Source organism: Diceros bicornis, chromosome 24 (assembly GCF_020826845.1).
Source record: "Diceros bicornis minor isolate mBicDic1 chromosome 24, mDicBic1.mat.cur, whole genome shotgun sequence".
In the NCBI taxonomy this organism is placed as follows: domain Eukaryota; kingdom Metazoa; phylum Chordata; class Mammalia; order Perissodactyla; family Rhinocerotidae; genus Diceros; species Diceros bicornis.
In genome coordinates this window covers 49,418,490-49,433,458 of record NC_080763.1, presented here as the reverse complement: position 1 = coordinate 49,433,458, position 14,969 = coordinate 49,418,490, and the positions used below count along the sequence as shown (strand labels likewise).

General features: G+C 60.1%; 1 protein-coding gene across 4 annotated transcripts; it reads right to left on the bottom strand.

Annotated features, from left to right (window-relative positions):
• Positions 1 to 2,553: 2,553 nt before the first annotated feature.
• Positions 2,554 to 11,235, bottom strand: PLD4 (phospholipase D family member 4). Of its 4 annotated transcripts, none has more exons than XM_058567863.1 (11): positions 11,111 to 11,235; positions 8,729 to 8,818; positions 8,137 to 8,330; positions 7,154 to 7,337; positions 6,831 to 6,951; positions 6,168 to 6,295; positions 5,368 to 5,568; positions 4,404 to 4,543; positions 4,085 to 4,247; positions 3,898 to 3,994; positions 2,554 to 3,377 (listed from the first exon to the last, which is right to left on the bottom strand). In XM_058567863.1, exons 1-11 carry the CDS (start codon positions 11,135 to 11,137, stop codon positions 3,175 to 3,177), a joined length of 1,548 nt encoding a protein of 515 aa, XP_058423846.1. In that variant the 5' UTR covers positions 11,138 to 11,235; the 3' UTR covers positions 2,554 to 3,174. The 4 variants fall into 4 exon arrangements, with proteins under 4 accessions (XP_058423846.1, XP_058423847.1, XP_058423848.1 ...); XM_058567864.1 differs by having other exon boundaries at positions 8,137 to 8,324; XM_058567865.1 differs by lacking the exon at positions 8,729 to 8,818.
• Positions 11,236 to 14,969: the final 3,734 nt, after the last annotated feature.

Sequence of the window (14,969 nt, the reverse complement as noted above, 5' to 3'; positions counted from 1 at the left end):
GGGCACCAAAGAAGTGGGGTGTACAGAATGGTTATATACCGTCTTGGAACAAAGAGCGTACATCACATATGACAGTAATGCTTCTTGTACTACTGTCACGAGATGCTTAGCTGGCACAGCAGGTCCGTGGTCAGCGGGTCAGTGGTCACAAAGTGAGCACAGCAGGTCGGTAATTAATCCTTAGTTTCTGGGAAGAGTTGCTTATCCTTAGAGAAATACCAATATGGGAGAGTTACATCCCTGTCTTTAGGGGCATCATTTTTGTCTTGGGGACGTAGTAAATGTTGAAAGCAGATGTACCATGCATGCTCAACAGGCCACGTCAGGCCCTTTTGGAAAAACAAGGTCAGGCCGAATTAGTTTTAACCCAAATGGCTTCCTCATGTACTCCAGTATGTCCTATTGCTTTTCATTTATTTATCAGGAGGGAGCCGCTTCCAAAACTCACATGGCCACTGGCAGCATTCAGTTCTTGCAGGCTGAGTGACCGAGGGCCTCTGTTTCTTGCTAACTGGGGCTTGAAGCCCCTCCCAGTGTCCTACCACACGGGCCTCTCTGGAGGACAGCTCACAGTTCAGGAGCTTCCTTCATCACAGCAGGCAAGGGACAGACTCCCAGCAAGACGCTGTTACAATCTTATGTCACATAATCACCTTCGTGTATTCCATTGGTTATAAGCAAGGACAGGTCTCTCCCACCCTCAAGGGGAGGGGATCCCCCAAGGGCAGGAGTCCAGGAGGCAGGATCATGGGGCCATTTTAGAGTCTGTCCGCCACACCCCAGAAGCCTCATCAAGCTGGGTCTCCTGTGGGGTCTGCTTTGGAGCAGGCCTGCAAGGTTGTGGCCACCAGTCCCAAAGTATGTGACACTGGCTGACGGCCACCGGGCAGCTGGCTGTGGACTTGATAGCTGTTGTCCCATCATGGCCTGGAGCATGGAGCCCTCCTGAACCATGGCTGACAGGCCTGGGGAGCAGGCTGAGTGCTCGAGACATATGCAGTTGTGGACCAAGAACCAGAGAGCAAACCCACACAAGCGGCCCTGGGGAGCAGAGCTGGTCTGGGACAGTGTCTGCTCCTGGGGGTAGCTGTGCAGTGCCTGGGCTGAGGACGGGAGCCGCAGGGAGCCGCCACGGCAGCCGCCAGGGCTTGGCTTGGTCAAGAGCAGCTCCCACACAGAGCAGCTCCCAGAGGCCCCGGATGCCCTGCAGGGCTGCACGGATCCTTGGCACCCTCTTCAGATCCTTGCAAGTCTGGGCAGGGAGGCAGGCTGGGCTTGGGCGATCTTCTCGGACAAGGATGCTGATGTCTAAGGCTCCAACACCACCTCTGCTAGCTCTCTCTGGGGCAGAGAGGACAAGGGGAGGGCAGGGAGGAGGCGCCCCAAGATGCGGGAGAGCAGGACCCTGGTGTCCACTCGCTTAGCTCTCCCAGCATCCAGTGTCCCTTGGACCACTGAGCCAGCCCCAAGCTCCAGCCTTAGGATGGCCTCGGGGGCTTCCTCCAGGGCAGGGGGACTCTGAAGCCTTGGTCAGAAACCAGGAGGCAAGAGAGGCCAGGGCGGGCTGAGACTGGCTTCTGATCCGTGCTCATAGCAGAAGGGCTGGCCCGAGTCGGCAGACCAGGATTCAGACCCTGTCTCTGCAGGGCAGGGGCCCAGGTGGCTCCCAGGACAGGGAGAGCTCCAGTGGGCTGCAGCCAAGTCCCCAGCCCAGCTTGGTGTCACCCTCCCCCCCAGCTCAAACTCAGGTCCTCTCCACTCTACAACACAGTCCTGGCCCCCTACACGCAAGGACTGCAACACATACTGGGCGCCACGAAGCACCCCGCCCCCAAAGTCCTGAGTCCCACCCCAGGCACCAGCCCCACCTCCACAGTCCTGAGTCCCACCCCAGGCACCAGCCCCACCCCCACAGTCCTGGTGCCCCCATAGGCACCAGCCTAACCCCCCACAGTCCTGGGTCCCCTTCCCCACTCCAGCCCCCCTCCGCAGTCCTGGGCCCCCCCACAGGCACTAGCCCCACCCCCACAGTCCTGGGCGTCCCTACAGGCACCAGCCTAACCCCCCACAGTCCTGGGTCCCCTTCTGCACTCCAGCCCCCCCCCACAGTCCTGGGCCCCCCAACAGGCACTAGCCCCACCCCCACAGTCCTGAGTGCCCCTGCAGGCACCAGCCTAACCCACCACAGTCCTGGGTCCCCCTCCCCACTCCAGTCCTACCCCCACAGTCCTGAGTCCCACCCCAGGCACCAGCCCCACCCCCACAGTCCTGGCCCCCCCACCCCCCCGCCACGCACTAGCCCCACCCCCACAGTCCTGGGCCTCCCCCACGCACCAGCCCCACCCCCACAGTCTTCGCCCCCCTCCCCCCAACAGGCACCAGCCTAACCCCCCACAGTCCTGGGCCCCCCCACAGGCACCCACCCCACCCCCACAGTCCTGGACCCCCCCACACACCAGCCCACCCTACAGTCCTGGGCCCCCCCATGCACCAGCCCCACCCCCACAGTCCTGGGCTCCCCCCACGCACCATCCCCACCCCCACAGTCTTGGCCACACACCCCCCACAGGCACCAGCCTAACCCCCCACAGTCCTGGGCCCCCCTACAGGCACCAGCCCCACTCCCACAGTCCTGGGCCCCACTCCAGCCCTCATCCCGGCAGTGCTGGGCCCTCTCTCACTCCACCCGTCTCCTGCCCCGTCCCAGTCACCCGGTTCCTGGGCATACCGGATTGGGCACTGGCAACTCAGTGGCTCCTACAGCCCAGCCTCACCAGGTGGCCACAGGCCCCTCGCAGGCTCTGGGGGACTGAACTCCAGCCTGGGGCAGAGGAGAAGAGGGCACAGCCAGGTGCTGGAGCCACACAGAGAGAGGGGAGGTACACACATATTCCAAAGGCCCCACTTGTGGGCCAGGATTGCGGCTCTGCAGGAGTCAGGGAGGGGCGTCCTGGAGGGCTCCCTGGAGGAAGTGGGGGTTTAAGAGGGGCTGGATTGGGAGAGCAGAGGGAGGGCAAACAGTTTGCCACCACCGGCTGTTGGGAGTCCTGACCCTGACCAGGGCTTGGGCGGGTGGAGCTGCTTGGAGTCCAGACTGGGGGACAGACAGGGAGGCCTGGTGGGGAGCAGGGTCCACGAAGAGCTGTGGGGCCCGGAGCCAGGAAGCGCTGGACCTCAGCCCTGCCACGTACAGTTCTGGCCCTGGGCGTGTCCGTCCAGGCGTATGGCGTAGGGGGAGTTCCAGTCTCGCTCAAACAGTCGCTGCAGCTGCTCCTGGACGGTGATCACCCCCCGCTGGGTGCTCAAGGGCCTCTGGCTGACCACCAGGCCCACACCCGAGGTGCTGCTGAAGTAGTCTTCTGACCAGTTGGAGGTGCCTTGGGGGGGCAGGAAAGAGACACTGGGTGACTGGGCTCCCCTGGGCCCCTCTGCAGCCTGGCCCCGACCTGTGGCCCCAGCCACAGCTTTGGTGCCCCGGGGGCACCGGCCCCTCTGCTGTCATCACACTCCAGCTGTGGCAGCCCCTCAGGTGCGGGAGGGCCGGCCAGCTCTTCACGTGTGGAACTCCACCCACGTCGCCCTAGGACACGTGTCCTGACTTGGGACTGCCCACCTGTCCCCGTGGAGCCAGGTGACAGCTGGCTGGTAGCCTGGTCCTCAGAACTCCGCTGGAGACCCTGACCTTCGTCAGCAGCCCCTCTGTCCAGAGGGGTCACGGGGGACTAAGTTTAGTGCCCCCTTCTGCACCCTGGCCTGGCCACTCCCTAGGGACACATCCCCCTTCTGCAGGTGGTGTGGCCTCTGTGTCACACCTACTCACTTGGCACCCCTCAAAGACTCAGGGGTCCTGAGCTGCCCAGGCTGGAGCCCACGGCCTGCAGACCCCCAGCTGCTCACCTATGTAGGCTGCCTTCTCCGTGACCATGAACTTGCTGTGGTTCACCCTGCTGAACGGGATGTTGGAGTGGTTCCTCACGGGCACGATGAAGACTTTCTTTGGGGAACAGAGAGGGAGCGTGTCCGGGAGGGGAGGAGGCCACCTTCCCTGGCCCGGCCCGGCCCGGCCCAGGGAGCGGGTCCTCACCACGTCCACTGAGACACCTTGCGGGTTGTTGAGGGCCTGCAGGGACCGCAAGAAAGGGAACATGTGGGGGTCTGTGTTGACCCAACAGCTGACCAGCAGGCGCACTTGCACGCCCCTGTTGAAGGCTGCCGCCCGCAGCGCGGTGTCCAGCGCTGGCCAGTACCTGGAGGAGGGGAGGGTCAGGGTCCTCGGCCAACTGGGCCCTGCCTGCGAGCCCTGGGTGAGCAGGGTCCTGGCAGGAAGCGGACTGCACCGGGAGCTGCCCACCAGCAGAGCAGGCCTACGCGTCCAGGGCCGCCTGGCTCCCACCCAGACCCACCTGGCGGGGTGTCTGAAGCGTGTGGTGGGGAAGTACTCCATCACCGAGGCGTAGATGAACTCGCGGGCTGCCCCTATCACCGCCAGCAGTGCATCCAGGTCCCGGGTGCGGCCGTGGGGGCAGAGGGAGGGCGGGGATGCCTGTGAGGGGAGAGAGGTCCCTGAGGGCACTGCTGCCCCTTCTGAGCCACTGGGTTCCTGGCCCTATGAGCCCACCGTGCACCCACCCTCCGGCGACGGAAATCAGGAGGAGGATGAGAGGTGTTGCTAGAGAGGTGGGGGGAGGAGAAGGAGGGTCTGAACAGGGACCTCGGGCTGGCTCTGAGTCGGGGTGGGGAGAGCGGGCATGCAGCCGGCCCTCCCTGGGCTTCGGGCTGGCCTGACTTCCCGGACAAAGACAGCTCTCTGTGTGCAGAAGGCTTCTGCACCTGCTCAGGGCGGGCCCCCACGTCTAGGGAGGCGTCCCTGGCTCTGACGCTAGAGCTCCGCTGTAGACCAGCCACTGGGCAGCTGGGGGCCTGCCCGCTCCTGCATCCCCGATGGAGGGGCGTCTGCTGTCAGTTTGACCAGCCCGCCCCTCGTCTTCCATCCTTCCCCGCAGAGTAACAAAATCGCTTGATGAACTGGTCCTACCCCACCCTCCCTGGTCCCCAGCTGGAGCCGCTTGACCCCACCCAGCTTGGAGACCCCCAAGGCCACAGGACACCCTGCCACCCCCCAGGCCGCCTGTCTCTCGTGGATGACAAAGACCGGCACCCTCTCCTGGAGCTGGGCTGCCGACGCCAGCCTGCCCCTCGCCCCGGGATCACGGCCCGGTCCATGGCACGGGCTCCTGGAGCCGGTGCCCCAGGGGGGTTGCAGGCCTGTGCTGTCTGCAGGGCAAGCCCAGGTGGAGTAGGGTTCCCTGTGGATCTGGCCAGCCAGAAGAGCAGCGGGCTGTGCCGGGCCTCCTCCGTCCCTCTTACTGAGAAGTAGGCGGTGGTGGGCACCCCGTCAAAGTGCTCCCGGAGGGGCCGGAAGTGGTTGATGTGGGACGAGAAGTTCCGTGGCCAGGATTTGGGGAGCACGGCCTTCGGCGCCCCCAGCACCCAGTAGGTCTGGAAGGTCTTCTCCAGGTCTCTGGCCAGGCGGCTGCAGTTGTAGATGATGGTGCCGAGCTCCTTCACCTGCAGGGAGGGGGCAGCACTGCCGGAGGAGGCCTCTATGGGGCTTGGAGGGCCCACTCCGGCCAGGGATGCAGGCAGGGCACAGCCCCCACTGGTGGCCAGTCCCTGTGGGTAGTGTGCTGGGGGAGCTACAGGGAGGTGCCCAGTGGGTCCCCATTTTCCTTGACCATTGTATTCCAACGATCAAGTCAGTACATTTTTATTACAAAAAAAATAGAAAATGCACAAAAGCACAAAGAAGAAAAGTCATTCTTCCCTTCACTGTCAAGGGACCACCACTGCTGCCATTTTTGCACCATCACTCTTTGATGGTTTTTAATGCATTGCTTTTTCCTAAAAGGGATCATGCTCTGCAGTCTGTAGGTTTCCCTGGATAAAGTGAGTCGAACATCATTCCACGTGGTTAAACGATGTTCCACAGCGTGAGTTCATGGCCCTGTAGAGTTACGTAACCTATTGGCCAGCCTCTGACTATCTCCACTCTGGTGATGTTACAGACGTGGCTGCACCACCCAGGGTTCCGTTGGGTGCCTGGCTGCGTGGGAGGTCAGGTGAAGCCCGGGGAATGGACGAGCCGCTCTCTGGGCTCTGGGACTCACCTGTGTCAGTGACCTCCAGTCCATGTTGGCACTGCCCAAGTAGACGTGCCGCCCATCCACGACCCAGAACTTGGAGTGCAGAACGCCCCCGGTGAGCTGCCACATGGGCACGTGTCGCACCTGGGCACCTGGCCGGGGTTCAGGACGACAGGGTGGATAACATCGTGGCGAGCCTAGCTCTCAGCTCTTTGCGGCGGGCTGACTCATTTATCCTCACGGTCCTACTAAGCTGATGCTATTATCGTCCCCATCTCACAGGTGGGAAAACGGAGCCATGGATGGCCCCAGATCCCCCCGGGCAGCCCGGCTCAGGAGCCTGCATTTGTCAGGATTGTGCCCACTGCCTCTTGCTCCCAGCTGAGTCTCCACCCAGCGGTCAAGGCGGCTGGGCTCAGCAGGGCCCCGAGGCCACGCTATGCTCTGCCTGTGGAAAATGACACTTCTGGCTCCTTGGAACCAGCCCCAGCCCCGGGTGAAGCCAACGTGAGGGAGCTCACAGCCCTGGGCTCCTGGTCTCCCAGAGTCCAGGGAAAGAAAGCACAGGGCGCCTTTCCCGGCCTCCCCCCCAGGCAGCTCCTCTGTCCTTGTCCCTGTCCCATGGCACCAGCAGGTCAGCCTACACTTGCCCCAGGGCAGCAGGGCCTAGGACGGGCAGGCTTCTACCTCGGGCTGCCAGGACCTGCAGGTCGGTGGAATTCTTGGCCAGTGTCGGGCTGCTGGTGGCCACAGCCAGGGAAATGTTTCTGTCCAGCAGCTGCTGCAGCTTCTGCAGAAGGGCCTCTCCCTGCAGGGCCAGGCCAGCGGTGAGTGATGACCCCCAGGCTGGCCCTCTGCCCCCTCCCACTAGGAAGGACCCAGACCTTCCCCAGGAGGCCACCCATGACTGCCCATAGCTTGGAGTCAGACAGATGTGTGGCCTGACTTGCTGTGTGCCCAGCACTGGGCTGGCCTGCAGCCTCAGAGTCAGGGGAGGGGCTGGGGCGCACCAGCTGGGAAGACGAGTCGTTGACCCCGATGTCAGGCCCTGTGAGGGACCAGTAGTAGGAGGCCACGTGGACGCTTTCCTGGGCAGCGTCCAGTAGCCGCAGCCAGGCCTGGGCCAGGGGCTGGGCTGCCGGGCTGCCGGCTGCAGACGGCAGGTCCTGGGGGATGCTTTCCACGAGGACAAGCCTGCGGAGGCAGTAAGGGGGGCCAGAGCGTGAGTGTAGGAGCCGCTAGCCTGCATCACAGCACCTGCTCCATCCTTGCTGGCCACGTGGCCCCGAGAGAGCCCAGGCCACGGGTGCAGGGAGGGGGCAGCAAACCAGAGGGGCAGGGCAGGCTGAGCCCAGCAAGTCCGCTGGGGGTGACACCCAGGAGCGACCAGAGAGGGGCCTGAGAGCAGGCCGACTGGGGGCCCAGGCCCCACCCTAATTCCGGGCGCTGCCCTTGAGGAGCTGTTGCCCCTGCAGGCTGGGCTGCCTGCTGGTGTGGAGGCCCTGGGGGCAGCCAGAGCTGACCCAGAGGGAAGGCGGGGAGCGCCCATCCTGGGGCGTGTGCAGGGCGGGTTCTTCCCTGGGGAGGCTCTCCGTTCCAGGACTCACAGAGCAGGGCACAGAGGCCTGGAGGGAGGCTGCGGCACAGGTGGGAGCAGCAGCCCCATCCCCGGGGGAGGAAGGGCTATGAAGGTGCCCACCTCGGCCCAGGGAGGACTGGGTTCACCGGCCTTCTCGAAGCCCCCAGGTGGCAGTCTGTGTTTGCTGCAAAGAGCACCCCAAGTCCGCCCCTTCCCCACCCCCACTCCAGCCCATGCCGTCCAAGGCCTCTCCCCATCCCCCCACCAGCTCTCCTGTCTCACTGCCCATCCTCCTGGGAACCGGCATCTTCCAGGAGGAGCTGGCGGACGGCAGTGCTTATCCCACTGGGGAGACCCGATGGTAGGAGACCCACCCGCCGCCCTGTAGACCCCAGGAGCAGACCCCTCACTCACTGGCATGAGTCCTTCTCCCATGGCCGCCGCCGCCGGGCCTCCCAGGGCGGGCGGGAGCCACAGCCCCGGGATCTGGTGGGCCCTTCCTTGGGGTGCACCTGGCCCCAGGTGGGCAGAGAGGATGCTGGCCACAGGAGGTAGGTGAGAGTTGCAGCGCCGAGCCACAGCAGGGCCAGCACTGCCAGCACCTGCAACTAGAGAAGGGTATCCCCTTGGGGTCCCTGGGGGTGTGGGCCTGCTCCACTTCCGGGTGGGCCATGAGGGCCCTCCGGTGCTGGACAGAGACTGTCCCCAGCTCCTAGGGAGGGCCAGTCTGCAGCTGGGGTGGGGCCGGGGCGAGCAAGGGGAGAGGAGGGTGGCGCCGAGCAGGGCCCAAGCCCGCTGTGCTGGGGTCGGGGGCCTGGGGCCCACTGTGGCCACGTGGTAATGGGATGTGTTCCCAGGTCCCCCCGAGACAGAGGCATGTGGGCAGGTGCTGAGCAGCCCATAGGTCGGGGTCCCCTGGTCCCCCGTGGCTGGTTTTGTCCTGTGGCTCTGGCCCAGGGGCCCTGTGAGGCTGCTGAGCCCTCTCTCATGGGCCCCCCAGTCCTACCGTGCTGGCGTCCCTGTCCTGTGGGCTATGGGATGGCGTGGTGCAAGGCCATGCAGAGGCCACCGATGCTTTCTGCAGAGGTCTCAGCACCTGCACAGGGTGACCTGGTGTCACCCACAGACCCGCCCAGAGTGGCCCCACAGAGCCCATTTGTGGGGCCTACAGACAGCTGTTCAAACCCCGGAGGCCTCCCCACTCCGGCCGAGGTTGTGCCCTCGTGTGAGGCTGGCCACTGGGCTCCACTCTGCTGCCCTCACCCAGGTGGCCCGGGCTGCGGGTGGTGGACCCTGGAGCTGGTACAGGCCCTCACCTTCAACGTGCGTGTGTATGTCCATCTGTGCGTGCGTATGTGTGCGTGCGCGTGTATGTGCATGCGTGTGCACGCATGCGTGTGCATGTACGTGTGTGCACACGTGCGCACTTGTTTGCACATGTGTATGCGTGCATAGGCTTATGTGTGCACGTGTGTGCATGTACTGTGTGTGAATGTGTGTGCACGTGTGGCCCACTCTGTGCCCGGGACGCATGTCAGGCTGTGTTTTCCCCTCTCTGTAGGTGTCTGGGTGTCGGAATCTCAGTTCCTCGTTTCAACCACAACAGCAGGGAGTCTGAGCCGTTTCTGCTTTCACTCTTGGCCCCCACAACACAGGCCTATAAACAGCGCTTCCCTTCCCTGGGCTGGACCCGTGTCCTGGCCCCACGGCAGCCCCCTCCTGGGAGCCGGGCAGCAGCCCTTGTCCTGGCTGGGAAGGTGCGGCACGGAGAGACCAGAGAGGGCCAGCGTGGGCTGAGTCTGGATCTTGTGTTGCTGTCGGGGTATCTCCCTCTGCAGCCAGCTGGGGATGGAGGACTTGTCCTGTCCTGTCAGAGCCATCATTCCCACAAAGAGCCAGAAGCCAGGCCTGCTGGGCCCCCACTGGAGTTGGGCCCCTCCCCAAAGTGGCCTCAAATGCCACCACGAGTGGGGTGCTCCCAAGTTCACTGTGCCCTCCCTGGGGTGCAGGGAAGGGCCTATGCGCAGCGACTGGGTCACCCTGGTCAGCCAACCTCTGAGACGTCCACGAGGGGCAGGAGCAGCCCTTCCTCCCAGCCTAGGTGGGGAAGGGGGCCTGGAGCCATGCCACGTGCCTTTGTGTGCACCAAGGCCAGGCACCGGGGCCCAGGAAGCCAGGCTGTCAGCACAGGCCCCGAGGGCCTTGAGGGTCAGACCAGGAGCAACCAGCTTGGTCGAGACCTCTGGGGTCCGTTCCGGGGCTGTCCTCCCAAGGGACCCCCTGCCTGCCTCAGCGTGGGGAGGAGGCAGCCACAGGAGGTGGGCCTGGGGGCTGTGTCTGCCCTGAGCCAGAACATTACAGGGTGGTGCGAACCCCGGAAACCAGAATGAGAGAGGGGGCCCAGGCAGGGTCCCCGAGGCCCAGTAGCCCTTCCAGCAGGGGAGTCCCCACAGAGGGGAGTCAGGGGCCTCTCCACCCCAGAGCTGAGCTCGGGCCCCGGAGGATGCTCTGCAACCTCCACCCCACAGAGGGGAGCTCGGCGCCTCAGGGAGCTGCCCTGTCCACCTGGCAGAGCCGAGCTCAGGGGCCTGGCCCCCCCAAGGAGGAGTCGGGGTCCTGTATCAGGGCTTCATAGTGAACAGGCTCACGAGACCCCCTTCACCAACTCTCAGGAGGGGCAACCATTGTGGAGTCCTGGGCTGGAGGCCGGGCGAAGGGGGCACCAGGACTTCTTCGGATGGGCTGCTCCCCGTGCTGCACCACATGGGAAAAGGGTCTCTGTCTCCCAAATGCCCCGGCAGGCAGGCAGGTCGGAGTGCAGCAGCCCTGCCCCTCACGCCCCCATCTGGGACTTGGAGCCCCTCCGAGGCACTTCCCAGGCCACCGATCCCCAGAATGCGTCATCTCCTCCTCTCAGCCATTGGGAACCACACTGGGACCCAGGGAGGTGGCCACCCAGGGTGGCTCTGGGCACCTGCAGACCTATTCACTCGCTGCAGCCCTGGGGACCCCCGTGTGTCTCTGGGGCCAGCTGTTGGGAGAGGATGGGGGCAGCTCCATGCCCCTCCAACCTGGTAGTGGGCAGCTGTGGGACCCTGCAGACATCAGAGGTCTAGGCTGAAGGTGCCAACTTCCTGCCCTGCAGGGCATGAGTGTAGCTGCCATCCCAGGCTGGGGCAGGGGGCCTGCTGTCAACGCTGGGAGACCCTGAGGCCCTGGTGGTCCTGGCTGCATGAGTTGGGGGAAGAACGGGCTGTCTGCAGGCCCAGCTGGAGGCTTTGCGACCCTCTGGGCCCAGGGTTGCTGGCAGCATAGGGCCACGGGGAGGAGGACCGCAGCCTCCTTCCCAGGGGCTCTCCCACCTGGCCGTGGACTCGTGGGCACTTACCTCCGGGGGTCCTGCCTTGGCCTTCATCTTGGCTCCAGACACAGACTGCAGGCCCTCACCTCTCTGGGTGGGTTCCAGCGACAGCCTCCACCCCACCCACCTGCCTCCTCTCTGCAGCCCGCTGCTTCCCCTTCTGGCCACTTCCTCTTAGTCCTGAGTACCTCCCTCCACACCCCCACAGACATCTGGAGCTGGGAGGGGCTGAGAACTTCCACCTCCAGAGAAAATCCCTTCCCCCACCCACCCCTCCACCTCCCAAGGAGGAAGCACTCCACACTCACAGGCCTGTGCATCAGGGTTGATGCCAGCCACAGGGACCCAGGGAACCATGGCATAAGCAAGGTTGTTTATTTCTCTCTCACACTAACCAGGGTGAGGGGCTGATGGGCTAGAGATAGTGTTGGCTCTGTAGCAATTGGGAGCCAGGTCCTTCCAGCTCTCAGCTCCCAATCCCTAGGGTTGACCAGCAACCTCATGGCCCCATAGTTGCTGCTGGAGCTCAGCCACCACCTCTGTGTTCCTAGTAGAGCACAAGGAGCATCCCAGAGGAGATATCCTGGAAGTCCCACAGGGCACTTTCACTTATGCCTCATGATTTAGAACTTGGTCACATGGTCTCATCTAGCTGCAAGGGAGGCTGAGAAATAGAGGAAGCTAGGACCTCCATCGGGAGAATGTAGGTGGGGCCACTCATCAGTCTGTCTGAAAACGCAGGCCTGGCTGTAGGTTGCCAGTGTCCGGCCCTGGTTCTCAGCAAGGGGCTCTGCCTCCTCCTCCCGGCTCTGAGTGGGGCTCCCTGAATGCAGGACCCTGTTGCCTCGCAGACAGGGACCTTTAGAATAGCCCTCACTTAGAGTGAGGTCTGGGTGTCTGCCCCAGCTCCCGCTTGTGAGGTCCTGTGCGGGTCCTGGGCTACAGGGGGACCTGTCCAGGGTGCTGACCGTAAGGTGACCGCCAGAGAAGAAGGCCCCTCACGTGGGTAGCAGTTCCGGGGGGCAGGAGGGAGTCCCAGGGCCGATGTGGGTGGGCCAGGAAGTGAATGGGGAAGACTCCCAGATCCCTCCACTCTCTTCCTGGACCCTCCGCCGCAACCTAGCCTGAGGGTCAGTCCTCATGTCCAGGCCACAGCGGGGCGGCCTCAGCTCCCTGGCTGGGTCGCTGGATGCCTAAGTGTGGCTGCCCCAGTTTTTTTCGGTGACAGGTACGCACATCTTCACTTTCCAGGATAAAGCCAGGTTGTCCTCTCAGAGTTCAGGGTTCCCACTGTTCGGCATCCTCCCCATCACGCGTCGGTGTCAGGCTTTTTCAGTGTGTCCGGCGGGTGGGTGTGAGCAGTGTCCGAAATGGCTCCGCGTGCACTTCCCTGGTTGTGAAGGAGGCTGCGGGTCCTCATCTGTCTGCGGTCACGTGGGACCCCTCTTCCAGGAAGTCCCGTTTCTGTCTTTTGCCAATTTTTATATTGAGTTGTTGACTTTTTCTTATGGATTTGGAGGGTTTACTTATATTTTCTGAATTGTCAGTTTTATGTGTAGCAACAGCTTCCCTCTTTGCTGCCTCATTTATCCTTTTCATTTTTAAAAAAATCTCAGACATGCAGAGAGCGGAGAGGAGAGCGTGATGAACGACTACAGGCTCCCCGCTCAGGTTTCACAGTTGTAAACATTTGTCGCATCTGCTTCCTCGTTGTTTTCACTAAGAAATTCCAAAATGAAGGAGGACGTGGATGACACCTCACTTTAAATACTTGAGTATGCATTTCTAAATAAATAAATTTCCTGCAAAATCACAACACAATTATCACCCCTGACAGAATCAATAATTCCTTACTTTTATCAAATTCATGTTTCATGTTTGTCTTAGTCTGTTTGGGCTGCTATAACAGAATACCATAGAGTGGACGGATTATAAACGACACGTTTATTTATCGAAGTTCTGGGGTGGGAGTCGGAGACCAAGGTGCCGGTGGAATCAGTGTCTGGCGGGGCCGGCTTCCCGGTTCACAGACGGCACCGTCTCACTGTGTCCTCAGAGGGCGGAAGGGGTGAGGGAGCTCTGTGGGGGTCCCTTTCATAAGGGCGCTGATCCCATTCGTGAGGCTCCACCCTCATCACCTAATCACCTCCCAAAGGCCCCACCTCCTAACACCGTCACCCTGGGGGTGAGGATTTAAAACATTAATTTTGAGGGACAGAAACATTCAGTCTATAACAATGTTCAAACTTTCCCAGTTGTCACCAAAATGTCTTTTACAGCTGGTTTGTCATTGTATCCAGCCGGGGTCCACACGTTGAGTTTGATCTTTGTGTCTCTTAAATCACTTTTCCCCCAAAACAACCTTCCCACGCCCCTCCCCATCACGGGGTCTCTGTCCTCTCTCCACAGTGCCGCTTGGACCCTGGCAGCAAGACGTACGGCTTGTTAGGCAGAGGGAAGGGTGTCATCCAGGGCTGCTGTGTGCAGAGTACACTGGAGTACAAGGAGTCCCACTGGATTCCAGCTTCCCCGCCATCAGTGATGCTACACCTGATGGTTCTAAAACTGTATTTTCTTCCTTGCCCCCAGCCAGCAGCCTGAGCGGCATACTGTGGTGCCTTGCAAATTTCCAGTTCCTCGTTACCTCGTGCCTAATGGACTTAGAACCATTGGGTTTCTAATATTATTGTTCCTTCTACATTTTTTTGGCTGCCAATCTTGTGTAAGGAAATTCCTATGGATATTTCCAAATCAAATGTAACTTTACAAGTTTCTTTTTTTTTTTTTTGCTGTTTTATTATTTCCCCCCAGTTTTAGTGAGATATAATTGGCATATAACATTGTATAAGTTTAAGTTGTACAATATAATGATTTGATATATGTGTATATTGCAAAATGATCACCACAATAAGTCTGGTTAACATCCATCACCTCACATAGTTACAATTTTTTTCCCCTTGTGATCAGAACTTTTAAGATCTACTCGCTTAGCAACTTGCAAATATTCAATACAGTATTGTTAACTGTAGTCCCCAGGCTGTACATTACACCCCTAGGACGTATTTATCGTGTAACTGGAAGTTTGTACCTTTTGACCCCTTCACCCACCCCCCCACCCCTGCCTCTGGCAATGGCTAATCCACACCTTGTCCTTGTGTTTAGATTCCATGTGAGTCCCAGAGCAAACTGGGTAGTGCAGCCACATTATCCTACATTTAGAAGTTTGTAAACATGGGATAAAATATTCCTTTTAATCTTGGTAGAGCATGTAAAGCTTCTTAGATTTTTGACCTCTTTGTGGGAAGATCATAAATTCGGTTTCCTTAATGATGATCGAATGATTCAGGCTTTCTGTTTCTCTGTGAGTCAAATTTGGCAAATAATATTTTTCTAGGAATGTGTCCATTTTGTTCAAAGTTTCAAGTTGTATTGACATAAGGTTAGTCATAATGTTATCTTACTATCTTATTATCTTTTACTCTCTGCTACGTCTGGAGTGATGTCCCCCTTTCTCGCGCCTCTTTGTCTTCCCCCCTTGGGAGATCTTGCCAGAATTTTGGCTATTTTATTTTCTTAAGAAATCAATCTTCATATTTTGGGGTTCTCTCTATTATTTTGTTTTTCATTTATTTCTGTTTTTAACCTTTATTACATCCATCTTCTACTTTCTGTGTATATTTCTGTTATTTTTCTACTTCCTCAAGTTGGATGCTCAACTCTTTAATTTTTAGCCGTTCTTCTTTACTAATATAAAGTGTTTAAGGAACACATTTTCTGCAGAATTCTGCTTTTGCTGCATCCCACAAAATTTCCTATGTGGCACTGTCATTATTTAGTTCTAAGTGTTTTGTATTTTTTACTATTTTGTTCTTTTACCCATGAATGA